General features: G+C 41.4%; 1 protein-coding gene across 1 annotated transcript in view; it reads left to right on the forward strand.

The window, feature by feature from the left end:
* LOC144783415 (thioredoxin reductase 3-like) overlaps positions 1-24,685 on the forward strand; it is a 152,918-nt gene that overhangs the window by 9,524 nt on the left and 118,709 nt on the right. Inside the window, exons 2-3 of the mRNA XM_078662403.1 lie at positions 12,458-12,518; positions 15,199-15,308. Of these exons, the coding sequence (XP_078518529.1) occupies positions 12,458-12,518; positions 15,199-15,308 (171 nt within the window). The remainder of the gene's footprint in view (positions 1-12,457; positions 12,519-15,198; positions 15,309-24,685) is intronic.

The following is a 24,685-nucleotide window of genomic DNA, read 5'->3' on the forward strand; positions in this document are numbered from 1 at the left end:
TGGAAATGGTTTATGGTTTATACACTAAAATGAGTATTGGTACTGTACGCTCTTAAAGCAGTGCTATCATTTAGTTAAATGCATATATATAAGCTGAACGAATTGCGAAAATTACACATGAAATAGCTCTGTATACAGAAAAGGTCGAGACCATTTCATCACATATTTAAAAAAAAAATGCTGTACATCTACTAGAGGCTGAGGTAAAAGATTGTCTCTAAAAATAGAAGCTCTGTTCTCTAAGAATAGTTCTACTTTAAGCACAGTACCATGTGCCAGGAAAAAGGTAAATATTTTTGAAGTGAGAGAAAAATAATTTCGCTTTCAGGGGGAGAAAAATAGTTCCAAATGTTTTCAGTAGTGTTGTGTATCAAAAACCGAAGGCCGAATTCAGAGTTCATGGAACGCTGTGTGCTTATTGTTAAAGTTATACTCGTTGTTAGGAGAGAACATCATATCAGACACTCGCAAAAAACTGGTCTACAACATCAGGTGAAAGTTCGACCAAGTTTGAAAATACTGAAACTGCAGTTCTGTGCATGATTGCTATCATCGATGTTTGGATCCGCAATGCTCACAGAAGGTTGTACCTGTGTGGTGCTGCTTTCCTCTCGTACTTCACCGCCACCTATTCGTTATGGTGAAGTCTCAACAAATGCCGTCATCAGAATAGGTAGCTGCTGGGGACAACAAGTTGCATGAGTCGTTACAGGACAAAGCAAAGCATCAATATCCATTGGTACTGCTGATGGTAGTGTAAGACAGACGTCCAACACACATTCTTCTCCACATAGCAGACATTGAAGCACAGGTAAGATGCAATCCTGCCAGATTGGTCTGAATGAAAGAAACCATGTTGTACTCAGATCTCTTAGCCGGGCCAATCCGAGGACCTTAGTGGTACGGTCTCTGTATTGTATTGCTAGGATTGTTTCTTCCATCGTTGCTGGAGTCTTGTCTGTGGATTGGCTTGCCATATCGGAGCAGGAACAAAAATAAAATTCCTGCCACGAGTCCCAAAAATAAAGGTAGGCCGCCAAAGACAGAATGGACAAAATTCGGGAAGATGCCCAGACCTGTTTCAAACTGTGCTAACAGTCCCGAAGAAACAGTCTTAAATACATGTGCGATGCCACTGGTATCACACATGTTTAAGATTTGGCTTAACCTTTCTACGAAATGCACGGGGCAATTTGTCGAAAAAAGGGTATGTATCTCTGCTGCTGTCCTTGCAACTTGCAGATCATACGTTTCTTTGGACGAGGTCAGAGGCACAGTAGTCTGTAAAAGAATAGACTTCATTCTGCTTAAAGTATCAATTCGAATAGAATAGATATTCTCATGAGGCCATATTGCCGCCTCCATGTCTGGATTTCTGTTTGAATACAATACTTGCATACTTCAAACGACCCTGGAAGTAAGTTACGAGATAGCATTCTCCTGGCACCATTCCACAACAGCTTTGATCATTTATTAAAACGTAGCTACCATTAGAAAGTGGTCTGAAAAATGGCTCTGAAAAATGGCTCTCTGTTTTGCAGGACTCCCTTGCAGGTGACATGAGGTTATTTGAAGACCCTTCGCAGGCTCCATGCAAGTTAATACCTTGACACAGAAGTGTACCGCTTAGTGATTTTTAAAAAAAAATTTTTACAATTATTTCCACTAAGGAATACCTCCTTTTTCCCTTCACTATAACATTTTTGTGTGTAAGGTAAATCCCAGGTTGATTTGATGTATTTTTTACCAACCTTTCATACTGGCCTGCTGGTATATATTCATGGCAATATTTAAACTGGAAAGTTGTTATCGGAATTGTAATTGTTCCGTGTATTATCCATTGAATGACAGGTCTCTCTGACCTTGTCAATGGTAATCTCTCACGTTTTCAATGCTCAGAATCGTATAATCTGCTCCTAAAACTGATTTGTTTATCAGTAAGGTTAAAGATAGAAAATAATGATGTTGCATTGATTAGACGCCATGGCACGTAGCCTGAACGTAGGTTTTGCAACGTCCAGCCAAGCTGTGCAATAGAACGCAATTGGGACTGACCATGTTGTAACATTAGTAAGTCGTGTTCTATTATATCAAAGGCAGATGATACAATACTGTCCAGTGAATATATTCCGGAGGACAGTCGTTAACCCATTGTCCACTACAGAAAGGGATTTTTCCAAATTTATACTGTCAATTTCTCGTATTTTTTCCGCTGTTTCAATTTGCATTACTTTCCAAGCTTCATTGTATGCAGCATATATACCCGCAGCTATGAAACGTTTTTGACGCTGTTTGCGAGGTCCCATTATGAAATCTCGCAAGTCAGCACCTTCTATAAGTAAAGTCAAGTGTTGCTTAATTTCAGCCAGTGTGGAGGATGTCTGTAGCGACTCAAGGCATAGTTTCCCTACTCTGTATGTTGTAACTATCCCTGGATGTTGTCTCTGGGAATATCTTGGGTCTGGCCTGGTTATTTTTAACCCCTGTTTTTTGGTCAGGAATCTATCTTGACAGTTGTTTGTGTCTGTGGGCCAGATCAACCATTTTTTCCAATCAGGATTTGTTCTGTTTTGGTGAAAAATATGTGATACGTCTATTTCCACATTTGTAGTGCTGTTGCTATCTGGTATGGGCTTTGGAATAGACGGTTTATTTGAAGTCTTTTATCTTAGCTAAGACAAGTAGTTTGTTGAATGGTATCATTCAAGAATATAATTTGTTCTGGGATCATGCAGGCTCTGAATAATGATTCTAGACCTTGTACCTGCCAATCTTTTGTACCCCAGATGGTTTTTGTTTCAATGTTTTTCCAAAATTCAAAACCAAATGTAGGCATTTTGTCATAATTTCTTTTCAGAATAAATCAATTTAGTATTTGTTAACATTGTTTTCATTCCTGTTTTTGTTTAATATTTTAAAATAAAACGTTTCTGGATCACTATTGTTAAACCCTGAGAAGTATGGAAATTTCTCTTAAAATGTCTTCGAGCTGCCTTTTGGCGTAGTTGGACAATGTTCCCATTGATTATAAGTAAAAACATTTCTAGGTTGTGCAGATTTATGCAAATAGTGATTGTAACAGTGTAACTCTTCATAATTTGATGAACCCTGTAAATAATGTTCTGTGAATTTAGCTGACATTACAAAATCTGACATCATATTATTAATATTTTCAAAGTCCCAATCATCAGAAAAAGAACTGGGTATCAAAGTCACTTAAGGAAACCTTAAACTGGTGTGGATACTTCAAGAGCTCAATCTGGCCATAAATGTCAGTCAGTTCTGTCCCATGCTATACCACCAGGTATTGGATTGGCTGTGATGTACACTGATGATAGTTCTCTTTTCTCGATATGAGAGGATCTGTGAGACTTTAAGACCAAGTTGATGTTCTGACTTGCTGTGTCCATTGTACTATATTTTCCATCAACGAATCTACCTAAGCATAAAACCATGATGAGCCAAAGCAGGAGAAAAAGTACACCTAATACAGTCCAAAATTCAATCCATGGTGAAATCGGATATGTTTCTTTTAGTTGGTGTAAAAGATCGGTCATTTTTTCTTTGAAAGTTTTTGTTGCTGGCTTGTCCATGTTCACTTGGATCATCGGAAAAGTCATCAAAGTTGATAAAATAGCCAGATGCTGTTATGTCAATTGTTGGGATTGCTTCCGGATTTCCTTTGCAATTTCTTTTGTTACATTTGTACATTCTGGTGCCACATCATTATAGATTGGTGTATCATTACGAATTGTTGTGATGTGGGTTTCAAGAGGCACAATTTCCATGGCTTTGTTGCATAGTCCCTTGTTTACTGCAGGTTTATCAAATGTGATTAGTCTCTCAGTTTGTACCTCTTGGATTGTAGTAAAGTTTGGTCTTCTGCTATTTCTTGGTAGTCCACTGGGCCTGCTATTTATTATCGGCCACATGTTTGTGGTTTCACCAGATCGATGGAAACAATTCTGTTTTCCTCTTTCCCAGCAAGTGGCGGCAGTACTACTGATCTTGTTCCGCTGACAGCTAAGACAGGTACTGCTTTTCTGTAAGAAGGCCCAAATTCCTTCTTCACCGCGATCTTTTCTCTGACCAGATCCCCATTCTTCGGAATCCAGACAGGTCTTGCTGGGACAGGTGGTTCTTCAGTGGTTGTTGGCTAAAACTTTGTTACTTAGACTCTTTCTGGTTTCATTCAAGTCCTGTAAGACAGCCAAACGATCTTTGATATCAAAGGTTTTTTCTTCTACCACTGAAGTTTGACGATCCAGATCCTGTATAATCATTCTAGTTCCAAACAAAAGTTCATATGGACTGATACCTCCTAGAGAATTTCTTGGCATGTTATTAAGACTACGTTGGACACTTATTAAATGTTTGACCCACCCATCACCCGAACCGCATACCCTCGCCGTTATAGATTGCTTTGTCACGTTTTTTTCTTTCCAGTACCGCATTTCCCTCAGGATGGAAGGGAGAAGAGTACCGCAATGCCCATGCTGCCCATGGCCTCCTTGTAACCCTGAGAGCTAAACGCAGGACCCTGGTCAGAATGTAGCATCCCAATTGCGTATGTGCCGATAAAGACTCGCAAATCTTTTATAACAGTTCTGGCGTCAGCCGAGCGCACGGGCCACATCCAAATGAATCTCGTACAGGAATCCACTGCGACCATGATATATTTATAGTTGCCATACCTTTGTAAGGGACCACAGTGGTCCAGGTCAACACATGCTAATGGTTTATCTGAGATTAGAAGAGGCGTCTGTGCTGGTCTTTTTACTGTTAATACTTTCAATCTTTGGCATATTCCGCATTTTAGAACATAGTTCTTAGTTTGCTTTCTCATGCCCGGCCGCCAATATCTGTTTTAATAATAGTGATGTTGTGGCGGAAATACCAGCATGTGCAGAAGCTAGCCCTTCGTGTGCCGCTGAAATAAGTCCTAATCTGTGTTCCATGTTTGGAATTGCTCTATCCCCCACTCCAGGGATTCGAGCAAATGGAACATTGTTCGCATCAGTTATGTATGTGCACTTTACTGGAAAGCCTATCGAGAGGTTTTTTTTTCCCATCTTTTACTGAAGCACTGACAGCTTGCATTATATCGCTGTCTATTTTCGTTTTTTGTCGGGTGATAGCAGCTACGGAAGCCGTTTGGACAGCTGCCTTCGCTGCTTCATCAGCCAATGAATTCCCCGCAACGTGAACGCTATCACATTGATGACTCAGTGTATGTATCACGTGAGTCTTTTGTAATTCTTTCTGTAAAAGAACTATTTGTTCCCAAAGCGTGTTATGCTTGATTGTGCCACCTTTTGCATCTTTGAAGCCGTTTTGAACCCAGTTCTGCAAGTATTCATTATAAGATTGAACGCAGTAATATGAATCACACACTTAGTGTGGGGAATTCGTGATCGGTATTTTCAAGCGCCATCTTAAATGCCAGAAGTTCATATCGCCGAGCTGTACAATCTCCTAGAGATTGAGTTTTAGTGACCACTGGTCTAAATTTTCCTTCGTGCCTACGACCTTTAACAATCGCGCACGCAGCACTATATGCTTGTTTACCTCCGACTGCGGGTTGTGCTGATCCGTCTGTATATATATTATACAGCCGTAATGTTCCAGAGGCAGGATTTCGGTCGGCAGAGGACATTCGTATTCATATTGGAGAAATTCTTGTGTTTTTAAATTAGGATCAAATTCGTATATTACGTCTGTTGCAGCAAGAGAATTAACCCATTGTATCCATCTTGGATGTAGAGCTTTAGCATTCGGAATGCTTGCCCTTGTTACTGCTTCTAGGGCAGGTACTGGTGTAACGATTATTATTCGTTTACCTTGTGCGGGGGCTCTTTCTTTTGCTACAGCAGTTTGAACCGCTGTCAATTTTTTCTGTAGAGCTAAATTTCATTTCAGCTTGAGTGTATAAATGTGATTTATAAGCTATAGGTACAGTTTCTCCCTCATTAGAGGTCAGGTATGTGAATTCGCATCTTCCTGGGATGACTCGGATTACTAGGTTGCGTATGTTTTTGCGAGTTTGCAATTTTGTTTTAGCTTACATGTCTGTTTGTAACGATCTTAAGATTTCTGTGTGTGAGTCCAATGTATTGGTTTGAAATCAGGTTTTATTAATTCATAGAGGTTTAACCCTCTGCATAATTTAGAATGTATTTTCTACCGACATTCAGGAAGCCTAGTATTGATTGTAAATTTTTCAGCATTTTTGATGCTTGGAGTACTGCACATTTCTCTAAGAAATTGTCTGCCAGGCTTTTGCCTTCACTTGATAATTCATATCCTAAAAATAGGACTGTAAGATGGGCAATTTGCCTTCACTTGATGATTCCTATCCTAAAAATAGGACTGTAAGATGGGCAATTCTTGACTTTTTAAAGTTGAATTTGTAACCCTCAGATGCGAACCAAAGTATTATGGTGTTCACTCTTTTCAAGTGAGTCTCCAGGTCATAGTCTGTAAGATAGATGTCATCGACATATGATAATGCCTCATCATCATATATTTGTAGTTACTCTGTTACCCTTGCTGAGAATAATCCTGAGCTATTCTTGAATCCCTGTGGGAGTCGACAGAAGTGTTGCTGTGACCCCATTATTGAGAAAGCGGTCAAATACCTGCTTTCAGGTGCAATGTTTTGACAAAAGAATCTATTAGAGATATCTAATGTAGTTTTATATTTTTTGCGCACGATGTTATTCATTAGTGCTGCACTGTGTGTTTTGTACTGCAAATGTCTTGCAGCAGGAGTTTAGGTGTCTGTAGTCCAAAACTAGACGATATGAATCGTCTGGCTTGGAGACCGGAAAGAAAGGATTGTTCATTTGTGAGGTGCATGTTTCAATCACCCCCTGATATTCAAGTTGATCTAAGATCTCCCGGACTTGCTTTTTTGCTTCTTGTATAACTGGGTGCTGACTTTGTGCAGTGGGCTTTTTTTTTTTTTTTTTTTTTTTTTTTTTACTGGATTTTGTGAGGAGGTGAGTCCTCATCCCATCCTACATGATTTTTATATAATGCAGGGGCTTGGGCCACTGCCCATTTTCTTGCAAATGTGTATTTTTTTATGAATTGGAATGTGATTTGAGAAGGCAGGCATAATTATTTCTTCGCCATGAGGGCACTCCCTGACAAACTTTGGTGGCTTGTCTTTTTCAGCTAACAGGATGTCATAGCCTTTAGAAAGTTTCTCCCAAAAGAGACCTTTTATTTTCCTAGTTTTATCTCACTCTATACGTAATGTTATAACATATAGTTTATGGGGCACACTAACTTGTGTCTACTGTTTCCACCTGAATGTATTCATTCGTGTCCACTGTCTCCAGAAGATTCATCAGGATCTTGCGAGCTATGGTCACTTCTGCTGCGCTGTCTAGCACAGTCTGGGCCCACTCTCTGTTTTTCAGTTGTGTCCTCAGGATTCTCGGCATAACGTTTAGACTTGCTACCTTTTTCCTGGGAAATTGTGATTTTTTTTTTTTGTGGATTTTTTTATTTTGATGAGCAGGTTCTTTGTCTTTGGACTAGACGTGCTCTTCCTTGTGTTCTGACCGTCCTTCTTTCCGATTTCTGTGAGGAAGTCTGAAAAGATAGAGGGACGTGTATCAATATCTTTATCTATCAGGTTTTCTCAGTTTATCCCTATCTCTAAGGTTGTATCTTTTCTCAGAGGGTTCCCTTTGGGGCGACTTGCCTCCTTGACCAGGGGATCTATTTCTCCGTTGAGGAGACCTTCCAAGTTCAAATGGTTGGTCTGTTATATGTCTCCTTCAATTTCTGGCGGATTGCCACACATGCTGCTTCTCCTTTTATGTTGGCTAATAATATAGCCAAGTCCTGCTTGAAGTCTTTCAGTAATTTCATACCCAGAGTTAAAGCAGGTTCTGGACCATATTCGTTTTGAATCTGTCTTAGTACATCTGGTATAACCGCCATAGACGGGACACCATGTTTTTTGTGTAAATGGAAGCAAAGACCGTACCCCAAGTGTCACAGTCCTCCACATGTGGTGTGATCCCCATTGGGAGGCAGATAGTCAGAATTCTGTGTTTCTCATGAGGTGTAGTATTGGGAAATACTGCCTCTATTTGAGTTATTTTCTGAGCTAACCAGAATGGAATTTGTTCTCGTTTTATGGGTGTTTTACCCAGACATGATTGTATGTTCTGTGATTTTGTTTGTGTTCCCCTGATGAGTGGTCAGTTGTGGAATGTTAATCGCTGGTTGGACTGTTGAAGTCCGCATGACATATTGGACCAATTGTCTATATTTTTAATTAATAGTTTTAGCTGAGCTAAAAGTTCCCCAGTCTGACATTTTGTCAATGGCTGGATGTGGTGTATAGCTGGCTAGAACCGGCCACGTGGCTCCTGGTCTACCTAGTGGACTGTGCCTGGTGATGTGATTTTGATGTTTTAGGGTGCCTTTAAACCAGAGCAGGTGCTCTTGGTAAGTTAGTGGGATTTCAACGTCTTCGGAAGGAGTGTATTCAGCCGTAGGTTCCGCTATTTTGTAATAGTGGAAATCTTTTGTCACAGCGTGTGCTGCTGGAAAATGTATCCATGAATAGAATACCTCTGTCTGCCGAAATGCATGTGCCTCTATCACGAATATGACCGTACCACCTCTTGGTGATAGTCCATTTTCTATAAGTTTAAGAGTTATAGTTCTTCTTATGTTGACCGGAATGAGTATAGAACTCGGGTCATTTTCTTGGATGGTTGTCATCCGCTAGGAGTTGAGCTGCTAATGCTTCTTTATCTCTTTCGTATTCACTTTCCGCCATTTTACTGAAGGAAAGTTTCTTTGTTGCAGATCAAGTTTCAAGGAAACAAAGATTAGGTGCACAATATTTTGGAACACTGTATCCTTCAACGTTGACTAAACCAAGAACTAATACATAGGATTCTAATCCTCTAAGTTCCGGCGGATATTAACCTTCCTCCCACTCCAGACGTCTAGAGTTTTTTTACAGCAGAAAGGGGTCTGTCTGAAAAGCACGACTGAGTTACTCTAGTGTCTTGCATTACATTATCGCCTTACCAAACATTGGGCGCCATGTAGTGTAGTTCCTATATTCCCAATAGGCTCTGCGCATTGGAATAACATAAACAGCAGTGTAGACGTAGGACTGAGGTCATCTAGGTCTCTACTGACTATGTTAGACTTAATTAGTTTTGCCAGCTAGCTCAGAGGTCACTAAACTTTCTCAAATGTTCAGGAAAGAGTTACCTGGCCTGATTTAGACAGGAAGGGATTAGTTTCTGACAACCGCATAAACATGACAACTTTGCTCCCTCAGAATATAGAGTGTATCTCTAGAGTCGTGTGAAAACAATAGACAACTATTTCACTCAGTCAATTTTGCATGCTTAGTTCCACCAGAGTGCAGAGAAATAGACTGGCATTTTCAATAAAAAGGTGTTATTTTATTGAGCAGTCTTCTTTCTCATGCAAGAGAAATGAATCGCCACTATTGCAATACTTATCATAAAGTAAAGTGCATACAGTAAAAGTAGTATTATGAAATAATACTGTAAAAGCATGGATATGGTTTCTTAGCCATATGATAATTTAAAATGGATAAAATATATACATACATAAAAACATTGACTAACTAACTCAACTGGTGCCTCTAAGATGCGCCTACCCCAGTGTACCTGACCTAAGCCTAATACGTGGGAAGGAGTAAGTACGTTGCAGTTTTAAGTTAATTTTTGCCAAGTATTGGAATCAAGAATTCTCTCTACGGTTTTAATCAGCTCCCTACCTTGGTTATAGAATGAAGGAGGTCTTGTATCTCGCTTCTCAGGACTCGATCTCCCAGCAACCTGCGAGGGTAACTTGGGAACACCGGAGCTGGATTTTATCGGCTGGAGAAAGACAGCGTCTCTCTCAGTGCGTCAAAGGGAGGGGCGGTTTCCTTCGGCTCTCCGCAACAGCTGGGCTCTCGGGCAAGTAGAACGTTGCTCTGCTCCCAATCACTGTGTGTTTGCTTAAGGCAAAGTTAGTATATTTATACCTGAAAGGTGCCGGGTTTGACGTAAGGGTGGACATAAGACGTCACCAAGAACTAACAGTTCTTTCTGGACTCTAGGAGTTCTTGTGCAAATCAAAACAAGAGCAGGGGGTTTTACCGGGCTGCTGGTGGCTTGGTTTGTTTAAAGAACGCGTTGTGCTTTCTATGAGTCTATGGGAGTAGCCGTGCTGTGTTTTGGACTGCATGGGCTATTACTGAATATGGATATGATTCTTATGCCTTTATAAGGATATTATTAGTTATAACCACATAAGGGCATGAATTAGGAATATCGAGTTGGGGTCCTAGATAGAAATACAACACATTGATATAAAAACTTATTTCACTGGACCTGTGAAATAGGGAAAATATTTCGCAGATCCCTGTGAAATAAGTTTCATCATCATGAGTCACCAAACCCCTGCAGAGCTCTACTGGTGTCCCAGCCAAACAAATTATGTTAGTGGGAGACCATATCATTCAGCAATGTATTTAAAATATACAGTAAGAAAAGTCCAATGCAGTGGAATATTCTGACACTTTTTTTATTGTTGACAAATTCATAAATAAAGCGCTAAATGTAACTGAATTGCATAATTCCATTCTCATTTATTATTCGTTGTATCAGCAGTATTAATGAAAGGTAAACAAAATCTAAAAATTCCAATTAATGCTTTTTACCTGAATCTTGAAGAGCACAGCTTCAACAATAAAAGATAAGGAGCAAGCCTAAACCAGCCTAAACAAGCCCTAGGGTTTGCCCTGTTGGTCGCCTTTTTGCGGGTTGTGTGTTTTTAAAGGAGCCTGGCTCTTCTGCCTACATGTTTCCTGGTTGTTTGACACGTGTAGATAGCACGTCATGCTGCACACAACAGGGAGCTGGAGGATGCAGGGAAAAGACTAGGTAATAAGAAACCTGTGCTGGTTATGGCTTCCTTTGACTGCCTTGTTTAAACTCAGTTTACAAGTCCTAAAAAGACACATCGGCACCACTCCTGTTGCGCTGCAACAGAGCTCTGAACCGATGCTAAAGAGATGGGACGGCTCTGCCTCCTATTTCCATGCTTTTGCATAGCCTTTAGGTCCGCATTAGAATAAAGGAACGGAAGATTGGCGATTGGGGGAGGGTCGGTAATGGGTCTGTAGTGCTATATATAAAGTGGCACTTTGTGTGCACTAAGATGGAAAGCTCCTGTTATTAGTGTGTGGAAGATGTTTGCCTTTAACCCCCACATACTGGTTTACATACATTTGTTAGTCTGTCAATGTAGCACTCTTGTTGATCTGCGTGGAGGGGTCTGTAGTATAGGCTACAAATCTCACTCTCCCTTGTCCCGCTCCCCCTACCCACACACCAACACTTGTCACATTCACGCTCCATTTGTTTTCCTTTTATCTCTTATTCCCTCACCTGGGATTATAATTGTATTTGTGAGACTCTGCAGCTGCTTACATCTACTGGGCTACTCAGTTTATGCTGCATCCTTGAGTGAACTTTATTTCTTAACTTGAATTTGCACATGGCTCTATCACCTTTAACAGAAAATGTGACTTTTCAAAATATTACAGGGGTAACGTTAGAATAATTTATCCGCCTCCTGAACTATTTTGGGTAGTTCCACTTTCCACAAACCTTCTATGACATTCCGCACATCCATGAAACCTTTCCCTCCCTGGAGGGTGCAACGAACTCCGTAGGATGCCGGCGTGCTGATGCACCAGCAGCCATCTTTGTTTTCTTCTGAAAAACGTCATTAATAATTCGTTTTTTTTTTAAAAAGGGTTGAAAAGTTAATATACATTACTGTAAAGAGCTTCGCCGGAAGGTGCTGTTCAAGATAAATAAGGAATACTCCTGGATGCGCTCCCACCTGATGCCTGCTTAGAAAGCTTTTTGTGGGAGAAAAATCCTCCCATGCATGCACAGCTATCTTGAAATGGTTTTCCCCATGAATTCCAAGAAATCCACTTGTCTATGATCATGTTAACACGGGTGGCAATCTTAGCAAGTTTCTAAAAAAAAAAAAAAAAAATCGTTTTTAAATGTCCTCCGTGTCTGTGTTTTTTTTATTTATTTTTTATTCAATTTTTTTTTCGTAACACCATTGCAAATAAGAATTGGCAGAGCTGGTTACTACAGGAAAGACCGATTGACTTCGTAAGTGCTTGTTGTAATAATTCAAATAAAGACACCTGTCTTGGAACAGATGCTGCCCAGTTTTAGCGAAAAAAATTCCTTAACCTTGCAAACCAAAATATTTTTTAGGGATCAAGTGTTGACTTTTAGATACCATTAGTGAGGGCATGACCTTGCTTGGCAAATCTAAAATTGAGGTGATCAGTTTTATTAAACAATGTTTATAATTGTCTAAGATTTACCACGCTCACGTATAATGAACCTTTTTGTATCTTCCACAGGTTAAGGAATTCTTTAATTCACTCTGCGTGGAGTATAATGCCTTGGAACTTGATCAGTGCGGTAAGATATTTTCGTGTGAACCATGTGCGCTACTTGCGTTCTGCCTCAGAAGAGATTTATGCATGTGTGCAATTCTAGGAAATAACTGGTTTGGATTGTTTATCATGGACCTGGTATGGGTAGTAGAGTTTATATGCATACATGGATGTTGTGGTGTGTGACGATGAAACGTTTCATCGTGATTGATGAAAATACCAAAACCCTTAGTGTGTTCAATATTGTGCGCCCATAACATAGTGTGTTCAATATTGTGCGCCCATAACATATTTGTTATCACTACATTACTCATCTGCAACTTAGTATTGTATTACTCACCTGACATTATTTCAATACCCTGTGTGTTGATTTAGTGCCGCTTTTTGAAAGTGTAAAAGTGTTTCTTCCATTGTTACTGAGTACAGCGCGCATTTCTTTGTGTTTTTTTTTTTTGGTTTGTTTTTTTGTTTACCACTATGCTCTGCTTTTGGCTGTCTCTGAGCACTATGCGAAGTAGAGGTCATAATACAGGCACAGTATGTTTTTAAAAGATTGGTGTAGGAAATGGGTGCTTTGTGGAGATTGAGTGGGATCATGGCCTGTGCAAGTTAGTTAGGTGGCGTGGCCTTGACAGTCTCTCAAGCAGCACTAGGTGTTTAATTTTAGTACACTCTTTGTAGAAATAAATAATGGTTGCGGGGCAAACAATGATTGCTTGTATACAGAAAAGATTAGGTAGGACTTTGGCTATTGTCAGAAAAAGGGCGCAGAGTCGGTCGAGGCAGGTGGTGTCAACCATTCTCAGCTGGGGTTTTGGCAACTTTGAGTGCCAGGCATTTTCCCCCAGTGTTTGCCTGGACCGTTGGAAAACAGCAGAGGATTGCGTCTGGTGCCATTAGTTACCCATGCCCACTATACACGTGTCTTGAGGACCAGTGCAATGCAACTAAGGGGTAGCCATCTGATTAAAAGAAGTAGGTTGTAGTCGCTTTGCTTTTGCGGGAGCGTTTGAGGCATAGAGGTTTCAGGTTATGTCCCGAAGTTTGATGCTGTGTTTAGAATTAAAAAAAAACAATAAAAAAACCTGTCTGGTATAGTGGGTTACACCATGGATGGCTATAATGGAAAGAGATGCTCAACAAATGTTGGAAATTGGCTTGAACTTTATCTCAAAACGTGATGAGAATAGGTGCGCTCTGCAGGGTTGTTGCCATTTCATGTTTGTAGATGCAGAACAAGTTTGTAGCTTCTACTAAGAACAATTAAAATGAATCCTCATGTGTCTGGTACGTGAGCACTTTGAGCTGCAGAAATAGATGAGGCAAGCTGAGGTCTGTTGATGGGGATGTGAGAAACCTTTTTAAGTAATCCTTCCATCCCTTTTGTCCTGCCCTTGTTCAGGGCATCTTTGATCCATCTACTTACTTCCTTTTCTCCAGGTGAGCTAAGAATACTTTAGGTTATAATGTGAGTAGGTCATCAGTGGATGAGAGATCTTGAACATAACTAGGAGAGTTACAAGGCCTTCTTACTGAGGATTGTTTGTTCAGGCTTGTCATTGTGTACGTTATGACTCCTCTCTCCTGGGATAAGGAAATATACCCGGTTTGATCTTACCAGCACATAGGCTTGCAGCTAGCTCAACCTCTGGAGCCTTGGAAATGAGTATAGGGAGGAGATGCGAGTGAGTTGACTTAAGTAGTCTGAAGAATCTGTGCCCATGTATTGTATAATACTTTAGATGTAGATTTGGAGAATACATTTGGGCATAAGTTCAGGTCTGCTTGGATAAGTGTATGAATGAGTTGCCACGTTTAGACTGTCTCCTGGTGAAGTGGATGCTTGTGGGATGGTATATCGAGTTTAAAGTAATTGAAGTGACCTTGTAGTAATGCAACCTTTAGTAGCACATAAGCAAATTGTGGAAACCGTCTTGTGTTTCTTTACAGAATGAAGTCACTTAGAAAAGTCCTACACCAATTTTAAATTTTCACCGGTTACAAAGTTAGCTGCAGCTGTTGCCTTATACATGTTTTTTTGTATTTCTTCTGTCAAATAGAAAATATTTGACATGCGACTTGCGTGTTATTCCTGCTGTGAAAAATCAGACCTCCAAGAAAAATGGATGTATTTATAAAGCGTTTTTTTCTGTACACCCATTCGAAAATGTTAGTCTGGCCATCTGCCAAATACGCTCTGCCGTATAAGACTTTGATTAGGATCCCCATCTCCATTACGCAATGCTGTCTGAACCTTTGCCCCTTCAGTTCCTTAGAACCTACCGTGTTTTTCTGCCCTTCCTAATTGCACGCAGATAAAGAGATCTTCCTTCGTTCATGGAATAAGAGCTCCTTTTCGTGTTTTTCACGGAAGTGAACTTCGTACAGCATGTTCTACTGTTTTGTAGGAGTGTGCTATATTCTAGCCATTTTTGCGTGTGGGTTGTTGTTTTTTAATTTTTTTTAATGTGATGTGGAGATGAATCTAGCTTTGTGTAGATGACAATTTATGTCCGTGGTGAAGATGGTCCTTGTTTTCGTGGTGAAGAAATAGTGCTGCTTCTCGATGTTGTTGGTCTACTTAGAGCAGAGGAGGGATGATGTGCAGTATTGGTAAATTGTGTATCTTCAGCATGTTTTGTTGCATGATAGCTTGGTTTTTGATTTCATTGTAGTATAGCTTACAGTATTTCATTTTCTTTCAGAGGATGGAACGACCATTCAGGAAATATTGATGGAAATGACTGGACAAAATACCGTCCCAAACGTGTTTATAAATAAAGAATATGTGGGCGGATGCGATAAAACTTTGCAGGTAATACCATCCTACGGTCGGTGTTCCTATGGGGTGGCTTACCCTATTGTTTGTGAATGCATATTTGTAATTACATCATTTTCTGGTGAGAAAGTGGTTAAGCTTAGAAGACCTCAACATTTGGTACAGATGGGCCATACGCTCATTTATACTAAAACAGTGTGATGGTGATCTATTTTTTTCCAGGCACCGATATCCTGTCGTTTTCTTTGACTCTTCGAGGCAGGGCTCCATGTTGTGCATCTAAACCATAGCTAGCCCTACAGGCCAAGTGAATTTCTATTTGCTATGACTGACCTTATCTGAAAACATTGCGTTTTCAGACATTGAAAAAAGTTCCTGTGAATGTGTACCAATAAGCAATTCCTACAGTGCTCAGAAGTTTTGAGCAAGGCTGTGTGTGCATAGTGCTAAACAGTACTGCAACTCAAAGCAACCTACACACAGGCATACAGGATTTGTTTTTTAGGTCTCGGCTAGCCGCGCGGAAGCGCGTCTCCGCCGAGAACCTATTGCTGCCGTGTCTGCTTCCCAGGAGACAATCCTGGCCAAGCGCATGGCAATTTGAAACTGGCACGCGAACGCGATCTGTGGCCAGGCGCTGTCTCCTGGGAAGCTCGAAACACCACACACGCATGCGCATACACACAGACACACACGCGCCCATGCACGCACACACATACATAGACACACACCCTACACACATACACGTGCACCAAGGCCCCCTCTCCCCCGCCGTCGCACACATACATACACACACACACACACACACACACGAGTGCACCAAGCCCCCCCAGCCCTTTTGAACTTACCTGGCCAATCTCGGGGGACTCTGCTCTCAGCACGCGGCGCGCAACCTCCTGCTGGCGCGGCCCCGGGGCGCTCCACCGTTCACAGGAGCCTCGGGGCGCGAGACGCATTGACTCCGCCTGCCTCCTCTTCCGGACCGGACGCGGCCCCGCCCCCGTCGACCTTGCCTGACTTCCGGTGCGGCCGCTGTGGTTTTCTGGGGGCAATTTCTGTTGCTCCCCCTCCCCCCTTTTGCTCCTGCTGCTTGTCTTCAGTTGCAATCCTGTTCAAAGTGTGCCCTTTTTAAAATATTAACATTAGATACCTGTTATTTATTTTGCCTTCACCCCTTTTTAACATTTGTTTTATAAAGTGTATCGGTGTCATTGTAACATTGCTGCTTTATTCGATTTTTTTTTTTTTTTTTTTTTTTTTTTTTTTAGTATTTGGTTAGGTGGTAATTTATTCTTCTACACAAATAATAAAATGAATGGCACAGCTAAAAGCTTTGTTGTGTAAAACCGCCCCTAGTAAAAGAAACGGTTGCAATGGTGAATGTTTTATAAATGTAAAATTTTTAATTCAAGCATAAAGTGGCCGTTAACTTGAAGCGATTCTCAAACTATAGAGTGAAAGCATAGCATTAGTGTCTGCGCTGTAATTTAGTAATATCTGTGTCGGTACAACTCTGTGAGTAATGGCCCTGCTTTCTAATATGGTGACTGCTAACATTCGGGCAATCTGAGCAACAGCCCTGCTGTTACAAGTGCTCTTTGTCCCATCTGTGAGATGTGAGGAATAAACAAAGGTCGTTAATTTGCCTTAACTTTAATGTACACGTTTGCGACTGAAAGTTCAACTCAACAGATTTTAAATATATCTTACAATATATACCGATTTCCACAAAGTGCATCGAAAATTAAAACTCCCTGAATTTCAGGAAATCGCAAAGAAAAGGTTTTTGAAAGGGCAATGTACAGGAAAGAAAGAAAGAGACCTCTGGTGCGGGCAAAGTCAGCGGGTGCAAACGAGGTGCAGGCGCCTCTGCAGTTGCCGGCGGCCTCCGGCGACGCCTTCCTGCACCACACGGACGGGCTTCAAGGGGCTGTCGGCCGGTGTAATCCACTATACGAAGTACAGCGCTTCGCGCGTTTCCATGGCTGCACTGAGCTCCTTTTCATAGGGGTCTGTGTCTCTCTGAGCGCTGATTTGTTTCAGTTTCTTTGAAAGTGTCTGGCGGGGTTCAAGAAATCTCCTGGGTGACCCGAAAACTCTATTTGCCAATTCGAGCTTCGAGGACTTGAAAGTGCAGAGTGGAAATAGGGCCCTCTGAAAGGGGTGAAGGGGGGGGGGGGGGCAAATGACAATGCCATTTATTTAACGATTAAGATATTGGCAATGTAAATGACCATGCCATTTATTTATGATTTAAAAAAAAATTATGAGCAATGCCAATAGCTCTGCCTTTAATAATGCCGAGACCATTGCATTGTAAATGCTTGTCTTGTGATGTCTCTGTGGGGTTGCTTGACTGTCTTGTCATAGATCTGGTTAGTCCTCCTCTGCCTAAGTAGTCTCAGCGAGAATTGTGATGCACATTTTCAATTCCTCACAACTACAGATCTCTCTCTCTCTCTCTCTCCAGTGATTCACAAATGAGCCTGTGTGTAGTTGAACATGTGCAGACTATGACTGTATGCAAAGCATTGCTGGGTACTTGGAGGGTTCTGAGGGATTTATGTTGACGCCTAGTGCTATCACCCCAGTTCTTCCTTCAGTCAATAAATTGAAAATTATAAAGCGTAACCAGACTCTTTATGAATTATAGATGTCACAGATTTTTTCTACTTAGTGGTTCTTAGCAGTTTTACTTCTGTGGAACCCCACTTAATCCCTGCTAGAACCTGTGGACCTCCACTGAATCGTTAGAATCCAGGGACCCCACCAAAACATTACTGGAAATCTGGAACCCCGGCCTAATCATTTACTATCATTTGAGTTACAAAACCATACTGTTACCAGTGACCTCTCAGCAAAAGAATAGGTTTTCTGAAGGACTTTAAAAAGCCGTCCAGCACCAACTGGGAGTTCACTCTTCCTATCGCAGAAAACTGCAGCTGCCCTCATCATCAGGCACTATTTCTGAGCATATGACCAATACTTTCAGTGACCATTGTCTCATAACCAACCCCATGCAGGATCATAGGATGTCTGCAAACACCAGAGAACCTTTCATGAAAATGTCTGACCTCCTGGCAGCTGGATGCTGTGAGGAGGGAGATGTAACATACCCAGCTTAACCATGCCGGGTCTCCCTGCTAACATAAACACGTGAAAAACAGGCTTGATTCCAGCATGGACGGCTGAAAGAAAAAAATACTGTTGGGCTCGCACGAAAAGGTCTGTAAAACTGGCAGAAATCATAAAGTACGAATAAGCACAGATAGAAGTTACGCCTTTGTCATGCATTATAAGCTGTTTAGAAATCACCGTCTGGGACAAAGGAAAGGGCTCCCTCACAAGTATCACCAGAGTGGAGACAGTGTGGCACAGGGCCAGAGCTGCTTACTCGAGACCTGGGGATCCCAGTTAAGTCTCCACGGCCAACATCTTGTGATCTCTGGCATATCACTTAATCTCCGGGTGATATAGTGCCCTATATAAATGTGCTGTAAGATGAAAAAGCCGAATGAGGCAAAACTTTATGTGAAAAAATAGTTTCACCAAAGCGGATGTTAACATTATTTAGGCTACGGGAAACTGATAAGAGAAGCGGACTAGGAACAAGCAGTAAATGCTGGAAAATGTGCTACAGTCAATAGAAATGGAGGAAAAGTAAGTGGCATGCACAATAACCAATGAAAAGCCTGGAAAGAGAAGTGATATAAGCCCGTTTACATTTTTTATTAAAAACAATAGATATACAAGCGATGTGTAGGCGAAACCTAAAGTATTATAGCGTAAATCCTAGGCCTGGTCGGTAAATTCCGTTCTGCTCGTGGAATTTGGGTAATTTCAAGTTCCGCGGAGAACGCGGAATTGCCAAAAATTCCACAATGCGCGGCTTCGCTGAATTTTTTGCGTGTTCGGGTTTTCAAAATGCATGTATGAGATTTCTCCCAGAGCATGCAAACCGTGTTCGCGAACAGGAAAAAAGCATTGCGAACAGGTGGAGCAAGCAATTCTGTGTTTTCACGGAACTTTTGCGTGCTCGCAGAGATTTTTTACCGTTTTGCAGAGCTTTGCGTAACATGACTATGTAAATTCCACCCACCCCTAATAAATGCAGTGCTATGGGAAAAAAACATGCAGTATTCAAGTTCTTGCTTGCAAAGAAAGTAGCTACAGCAACAAAAGCAATGGATGGACACCCCAAAAGGAAGAGGTACTTGTACACGCTACAGAGAAAATACAAAGGGAGACAGGAAACCAACAGGAAGTCACACGCATGAACCAATGGAAAGCAAAGAAATAAGGGGGACAAGAAAACAAACAAATAGTAAGTAATGGGCCCTTTTTTTTTATTTTTTATTTTTTATTGTTTAGGCAGATACTGCCGGAGAATTCACATGTCAAAAAATGAGCTATGAACCCGGCCATAGCTTACCATTTGTTGGCATCATTGTCTCTCTTCTTTGCTTCCTTCTCATTGGGCAGTGCCTGCTTTGTGTTCCTTTCTTTCCGTGGTGCACGAACCAAGTATAGATTTGCTTTGATTAGTTTCCCTCCGTTGTCTCGCACTGGTATTGTGCGAGACAGCTTCTCCGTTTTTTAATTCATATAATTCTTTTTGCTATGTTTACTCGTCTGCGGTTGTGTTTTTAAGCCTTTTACATACCCACATTTTGGTGTTATCACTGGTTAATCTGTAGACACTACTGTATAGTTAATTGCTCACTTTTACAGTTTGAACATGATTTTATGTATACTTAAATACACATTACTTTTTTTCCAATATCTCCTTGTTTTTCTTTATGGCACTTTTTTGTAATCCGGCTTTTCCCGTTTTTCAAATTAGTCCTGTTCATTTTAGGGTTTATTTTCAGTAGAGTTTTTTTGTGTATGTCATCAGTGCCCACTACTAGCTCAACCATAAGGTTGTCCATTTCCGCTCTATTTTGTTTAAGGCCTCCTTGACCAATTCAGATGCAGCTTCCCGGACTCTCCGCTCTTTACACTACTTATTCTTCACCCCGCTCGCTTCCTCTCCCGGACCTTGCCTCATTTTGCTTTAAAAAAGCGCGATGTCATATCCTTGGATTAAAAAAAAAAAAGTATTGCTCTCCACCCCAATCTCCCTCTTTGACCACCCCACCTCACTGATCAAGCCAATAGCTATAGACCTATTTACTAATGCTTGTTTTATTTACAAAAGATTTTGCAATCGCTGTGCATGAGAAACCTAAAAAACTGAGGCCAGATCTGAGTTTAGGACTGGCTTTGGCAGCCGCTTTTTCAAGATACTGTGGATGTAGTTTGTTCTTTGCAGTTTAAACTCTTGCAGCTCTGTGTCCAATATTTCTCTACACTGAAATTACCACTTTACAATTTGGAGTGGATCTTGGCTAGAATCTTGACTGGTACCGATTTTTACATATACTAGTCTGAAAAACAGTGCAAACGTTAAAACAAAAAGTCTAAACACTGAAGCTATACTTGAGCTTGTGTGCAGACCAGCAGCAGGTGTTTAGTGTGGGTCCAAAGAACTGCAATGTGAACAGTTACAGAATGTAGCCAAGAACCACATGTTAAGGAATGCCAGGTTACTGTTGTACAAACTGAGCTGGGTCCCAGTGATGCAGGGTCCTTAATGTTGACTGGGTTTCTGAAAAAATCCAGGACTGAGAGGCAAGTGTTCTAGGAGTATTATCTTAATTTCTCTCATTGTACTTGTTTGTTCCTGAACGTTTTATGTAGCAACTGCATGTAAAGTGGATATTAACTTCACATGACAAGATAACAAAAGACGTCAGTGCAAAGTTACTTGAAGACATTTGCTGCACAATCTCCGATCCTTTCCTGTAAATGCATGTGTTCGAACATTGCTTCAAATGTTATTGCAAGACCTGGTTGTGGGCAGTTATGATGTATTTGCAAACACTCCCTGCAAAGCATGTATTTGAATACGCATGAAGTTGTACACCGCACACATTGGAAAAACACTCCAGAATTTTATTTTTTAAGGTGGGTATCCACTTGGATCTCTTCAGAAGCTTGTATCAGTAGTTTTTGCTTTATGTACGACAGATATGTGTACACGCCTGTCCTGGCGCCTCATTGTTTGACTTTCTTAGTTTGGGAACGTTTATTTAATGCCTAATATGTGAAGGTTTAAACTGAATAACGCTTGATCTGTGGCAAATTGGGAAATGATCATCCAATTGTTTGATGTTGAATTTAATGAAATTGCAACCTGGGTGTTAAATAGTTCCAAATTATTTTGCTTATTCTGGCTGTGTTCCACTTACAGTAGTACTTTAGATTGGAAACTAAAATATACTTGCAAGAATTGTTTAAAAGGTAATTTAAACCATACTTGTTTGAGTGATGTAGACACTTGGCACTAACTTTCATCAGTGATGGGCACCTTGTTCTTCAATGGCCATGTGGCGGATTCTTTTTTTCATGCTTCTTGAAGGGTGATTAAGTGCGAGAGTGCACTTTAGAATTTAAAAATATGCTCTGAATAGTAGCTGTGCGTTCCAGACTCCGAATATGTCACTCCATTTGCTCCTATTGTATCTGCTTTGTCGTAGTATGAGATTTTGTTTGGACAAATGAATTATCTGTTTGTAGATGTTAACCTTCTATCCTTAATAGTGCTGTCTGTGGTGGCAGGTGGTGCTTTAAAAGAAATTGCACCAAAGAAGCAGATTCCTTCTAGTTACTCTGAATGGCTGACATGGTTATTGCAAGCTGATGAGACCACTTATGTTCAGGACTGCTTACGGACTTGCACTGCACAACTTGACAAAAGCAGTGTAGTCTGTGCACAATTTCCTTGCGTTTCTGTGTATTTCTTGCCACATAAATTCTCAACATTCCTACAGTACTGTTCTCTGCTAAAGAACAGCGTGGATTCTGTAAAGGTGGTTGTGGTCAAATGTATGTTGGACAGAGCGGACAATTTCTCTGTTTCCCTCCGAATGTGGACTGGATACTAACCATCCTAACACTAGCTTAGGGCCTTCAAAGATAATGGGTAAGATGATTTTCTCTCCTCTACTGCCCTGTGTTATACATGTAGCTCACAATGATGTAGATGAAAGTGAAGGAAAGATGGGAAAAACTACTTGTATGTGAAAATACTCTTAGAGGGGGCAACACGGTTTTGAACTTTGACGAGTTCCTCAAGCGAAAATGTTCTCTAAGGGCAACAGAACATCTAGTTAATTTATTTATCTTTTGTGCAGTTACTTTTTTATGCAGTCATGGTTTGCTTGGCCATGCTTACTGCAGAAAAAGAAAACCAATCACTTACCTAGCGGTCTTGTGTATGCAGAAGCTATTTGCTTAATGGCTTTTCTCCGTTTGCATATGCTATCCCTTGGTATGTGCAGCCGAATGTCTTACTCAACACAGTTATCTTGAATAGAAAGGGGACTGCTTGCGAGGCGTTCTGTTGCCTGGACACTGTGGCTGTTTAGAAAGCTTGTATTTGTTGCCTGCATCTGTTGCCATTACCTGCTGCGCTTCCTGCCCACCCGCCTCCTGCTGCCCGACCCCCGTTCCATCTTGGGGTGAGGCCGCCGAGTGGAGCGCGGTGTGGCCACAAACCCCAACTCCCAAGAGCCTTCGCGACGCTACCCGCGTCAATTGCGCGCCAGGAGGCGCATAAATCACCAGTCACCCCCGTCTCGCGGGACGCCGGGCTAAGCCCGGGCAAAGGGCGGGCCGTCTGAGGTCGGACAAGGTTGGGTTGGGCCAGGGATTCTGCCCTTTTTACCAAACGCTCTTCATTGGACAAAGTACACCAGGCCCGCTGAACACCAGGTAAACATACATCACATTCCTTTTGTGTACTATAACATTTTGTTTCAAGTGTTCTTTTGCTCGAGCAAATGCCTGCTAAAAAGTTAACCTGTCTCAAACACAATGGAGAATTATCTTGTTCAAGTTGTGACGAAAATTAACACTGATAGAAGGACCTCTTTGGGTTTAGAATCCCCTATACAATCACCACTTGTAGATAATGAGACTGAGGATTCATTCGCTCTGCTAAACAGCCTCTTGGGTGAGGCACACGACTCCCTCCAGGATATAAATAGCATTCAGCCCAGTGGCATAGTAGCCAGCACTGAAGACAACAGTGACATTGACGCTCTGACTGTGCTCTCCACAAATAGTGAGTCTATCTCCACTGCTCCCCCTATTCCCGCACCGAGGGTTTCAGGGGGTAAAAGAAAAGCCATTCAAAAGCGAGGAGGCCTAAGATCAGCCAAAAACAAAGCTGCTACGCCACCAAGGAAAACAACCGACGAAGACGAGGAAGATCTGACTGGGGAAACTTACGTGACTCTTTCCGATCTACTGCAGAAACTTTGTTGTCTGATGGACACAAAAATCAAAGGGATGGTAAAACCCCATATCAGTAAAATAGATAAATTAACTGCTGAGGTAACCAAACTGGAAGGTCTATTAGGAAAAACTCTGGGGGAAGTGAGAACTTCCAGAAGTTATTACAAGTGTCCATCCAGCCATTGATGAGTGAAATCCAATCTGGCAAACTTAACGGACCGACTCCTGCTGTTGCACCAAACCCCCCGATGACTTTACTGACAAACTTATCCGATAGGCCTTCCGGAGATGCACCAACTGCTTCACTTTATGGGGAACCTAACTCCACGAAAGGATCATCTGAGCTTGTTGTGGAAGCTTCACCATTAGTCCTTGTTCTTGCAAATCTACCCCCATTAGCCCCAGGTGATGTCGAATAAACCATCATTGTTAAATAAATCATTATCATGGCTAACCAACAACATGGCCATAACTTCCTGGGGCAAACAGCAACTATCCGAAGAGCTGGTGAATGCAAGAAGGGTTGAGTGGATCGGGAATAGGGTAAAAACATTCAAGGGGGACTGTGTCGTGCTTAACTTCTCTGACCCCGAGGTTTTGCCAAATATCTTGCCCAATCTTCACCCACCACAGAAAAGATCTACCCCAATTGTCCCATTGACCCTAGATTTCTTCTATCCTAGGAAAGGCAGAGGCCCTAATTGCAGTACACTAAGAACAAAATGGAATGTTGTAACTAAGAGGGGCAGTAAGAACCCTGATTTTACTGAGTGGGGTCTAGGATTGGAAAATAGATTTTCTACTCTTTCCAACCTAGATGCATGCGATTGACTACCATCCAACCCCATCACCGTGCTGCAAATTCCTACGGCTGCACGTTCAATAGAGGTGTCTAGTTGTTCAACAGTTTTACAAAATGTGACATAACATTGTAACTAGAGCTGGATTAACTGCAGCAAATACAAATGACATTGGTATTGTCGATTCAACCCTAACTGGGTCAGCTCACAGTAATTATCCAATAATGGTAAATGCTACCGGGAATTTATTGTCTTGGAATATTGCTGGGC

The sequence above is a fragment of the Lissotriton helveticus genome, chromosome 9, assembly GCF_964261635.1.
Source record: "Lissotriton helveticus chromosome 9, aLisHel1.1, whole genome shotgun sequence".
Lineage (NCBI taxonomy): Eukaryota > Metazoa > Chordata > Amphibia > Caudata > Salamandridae > Lissotriton > Lissotriton helveticus.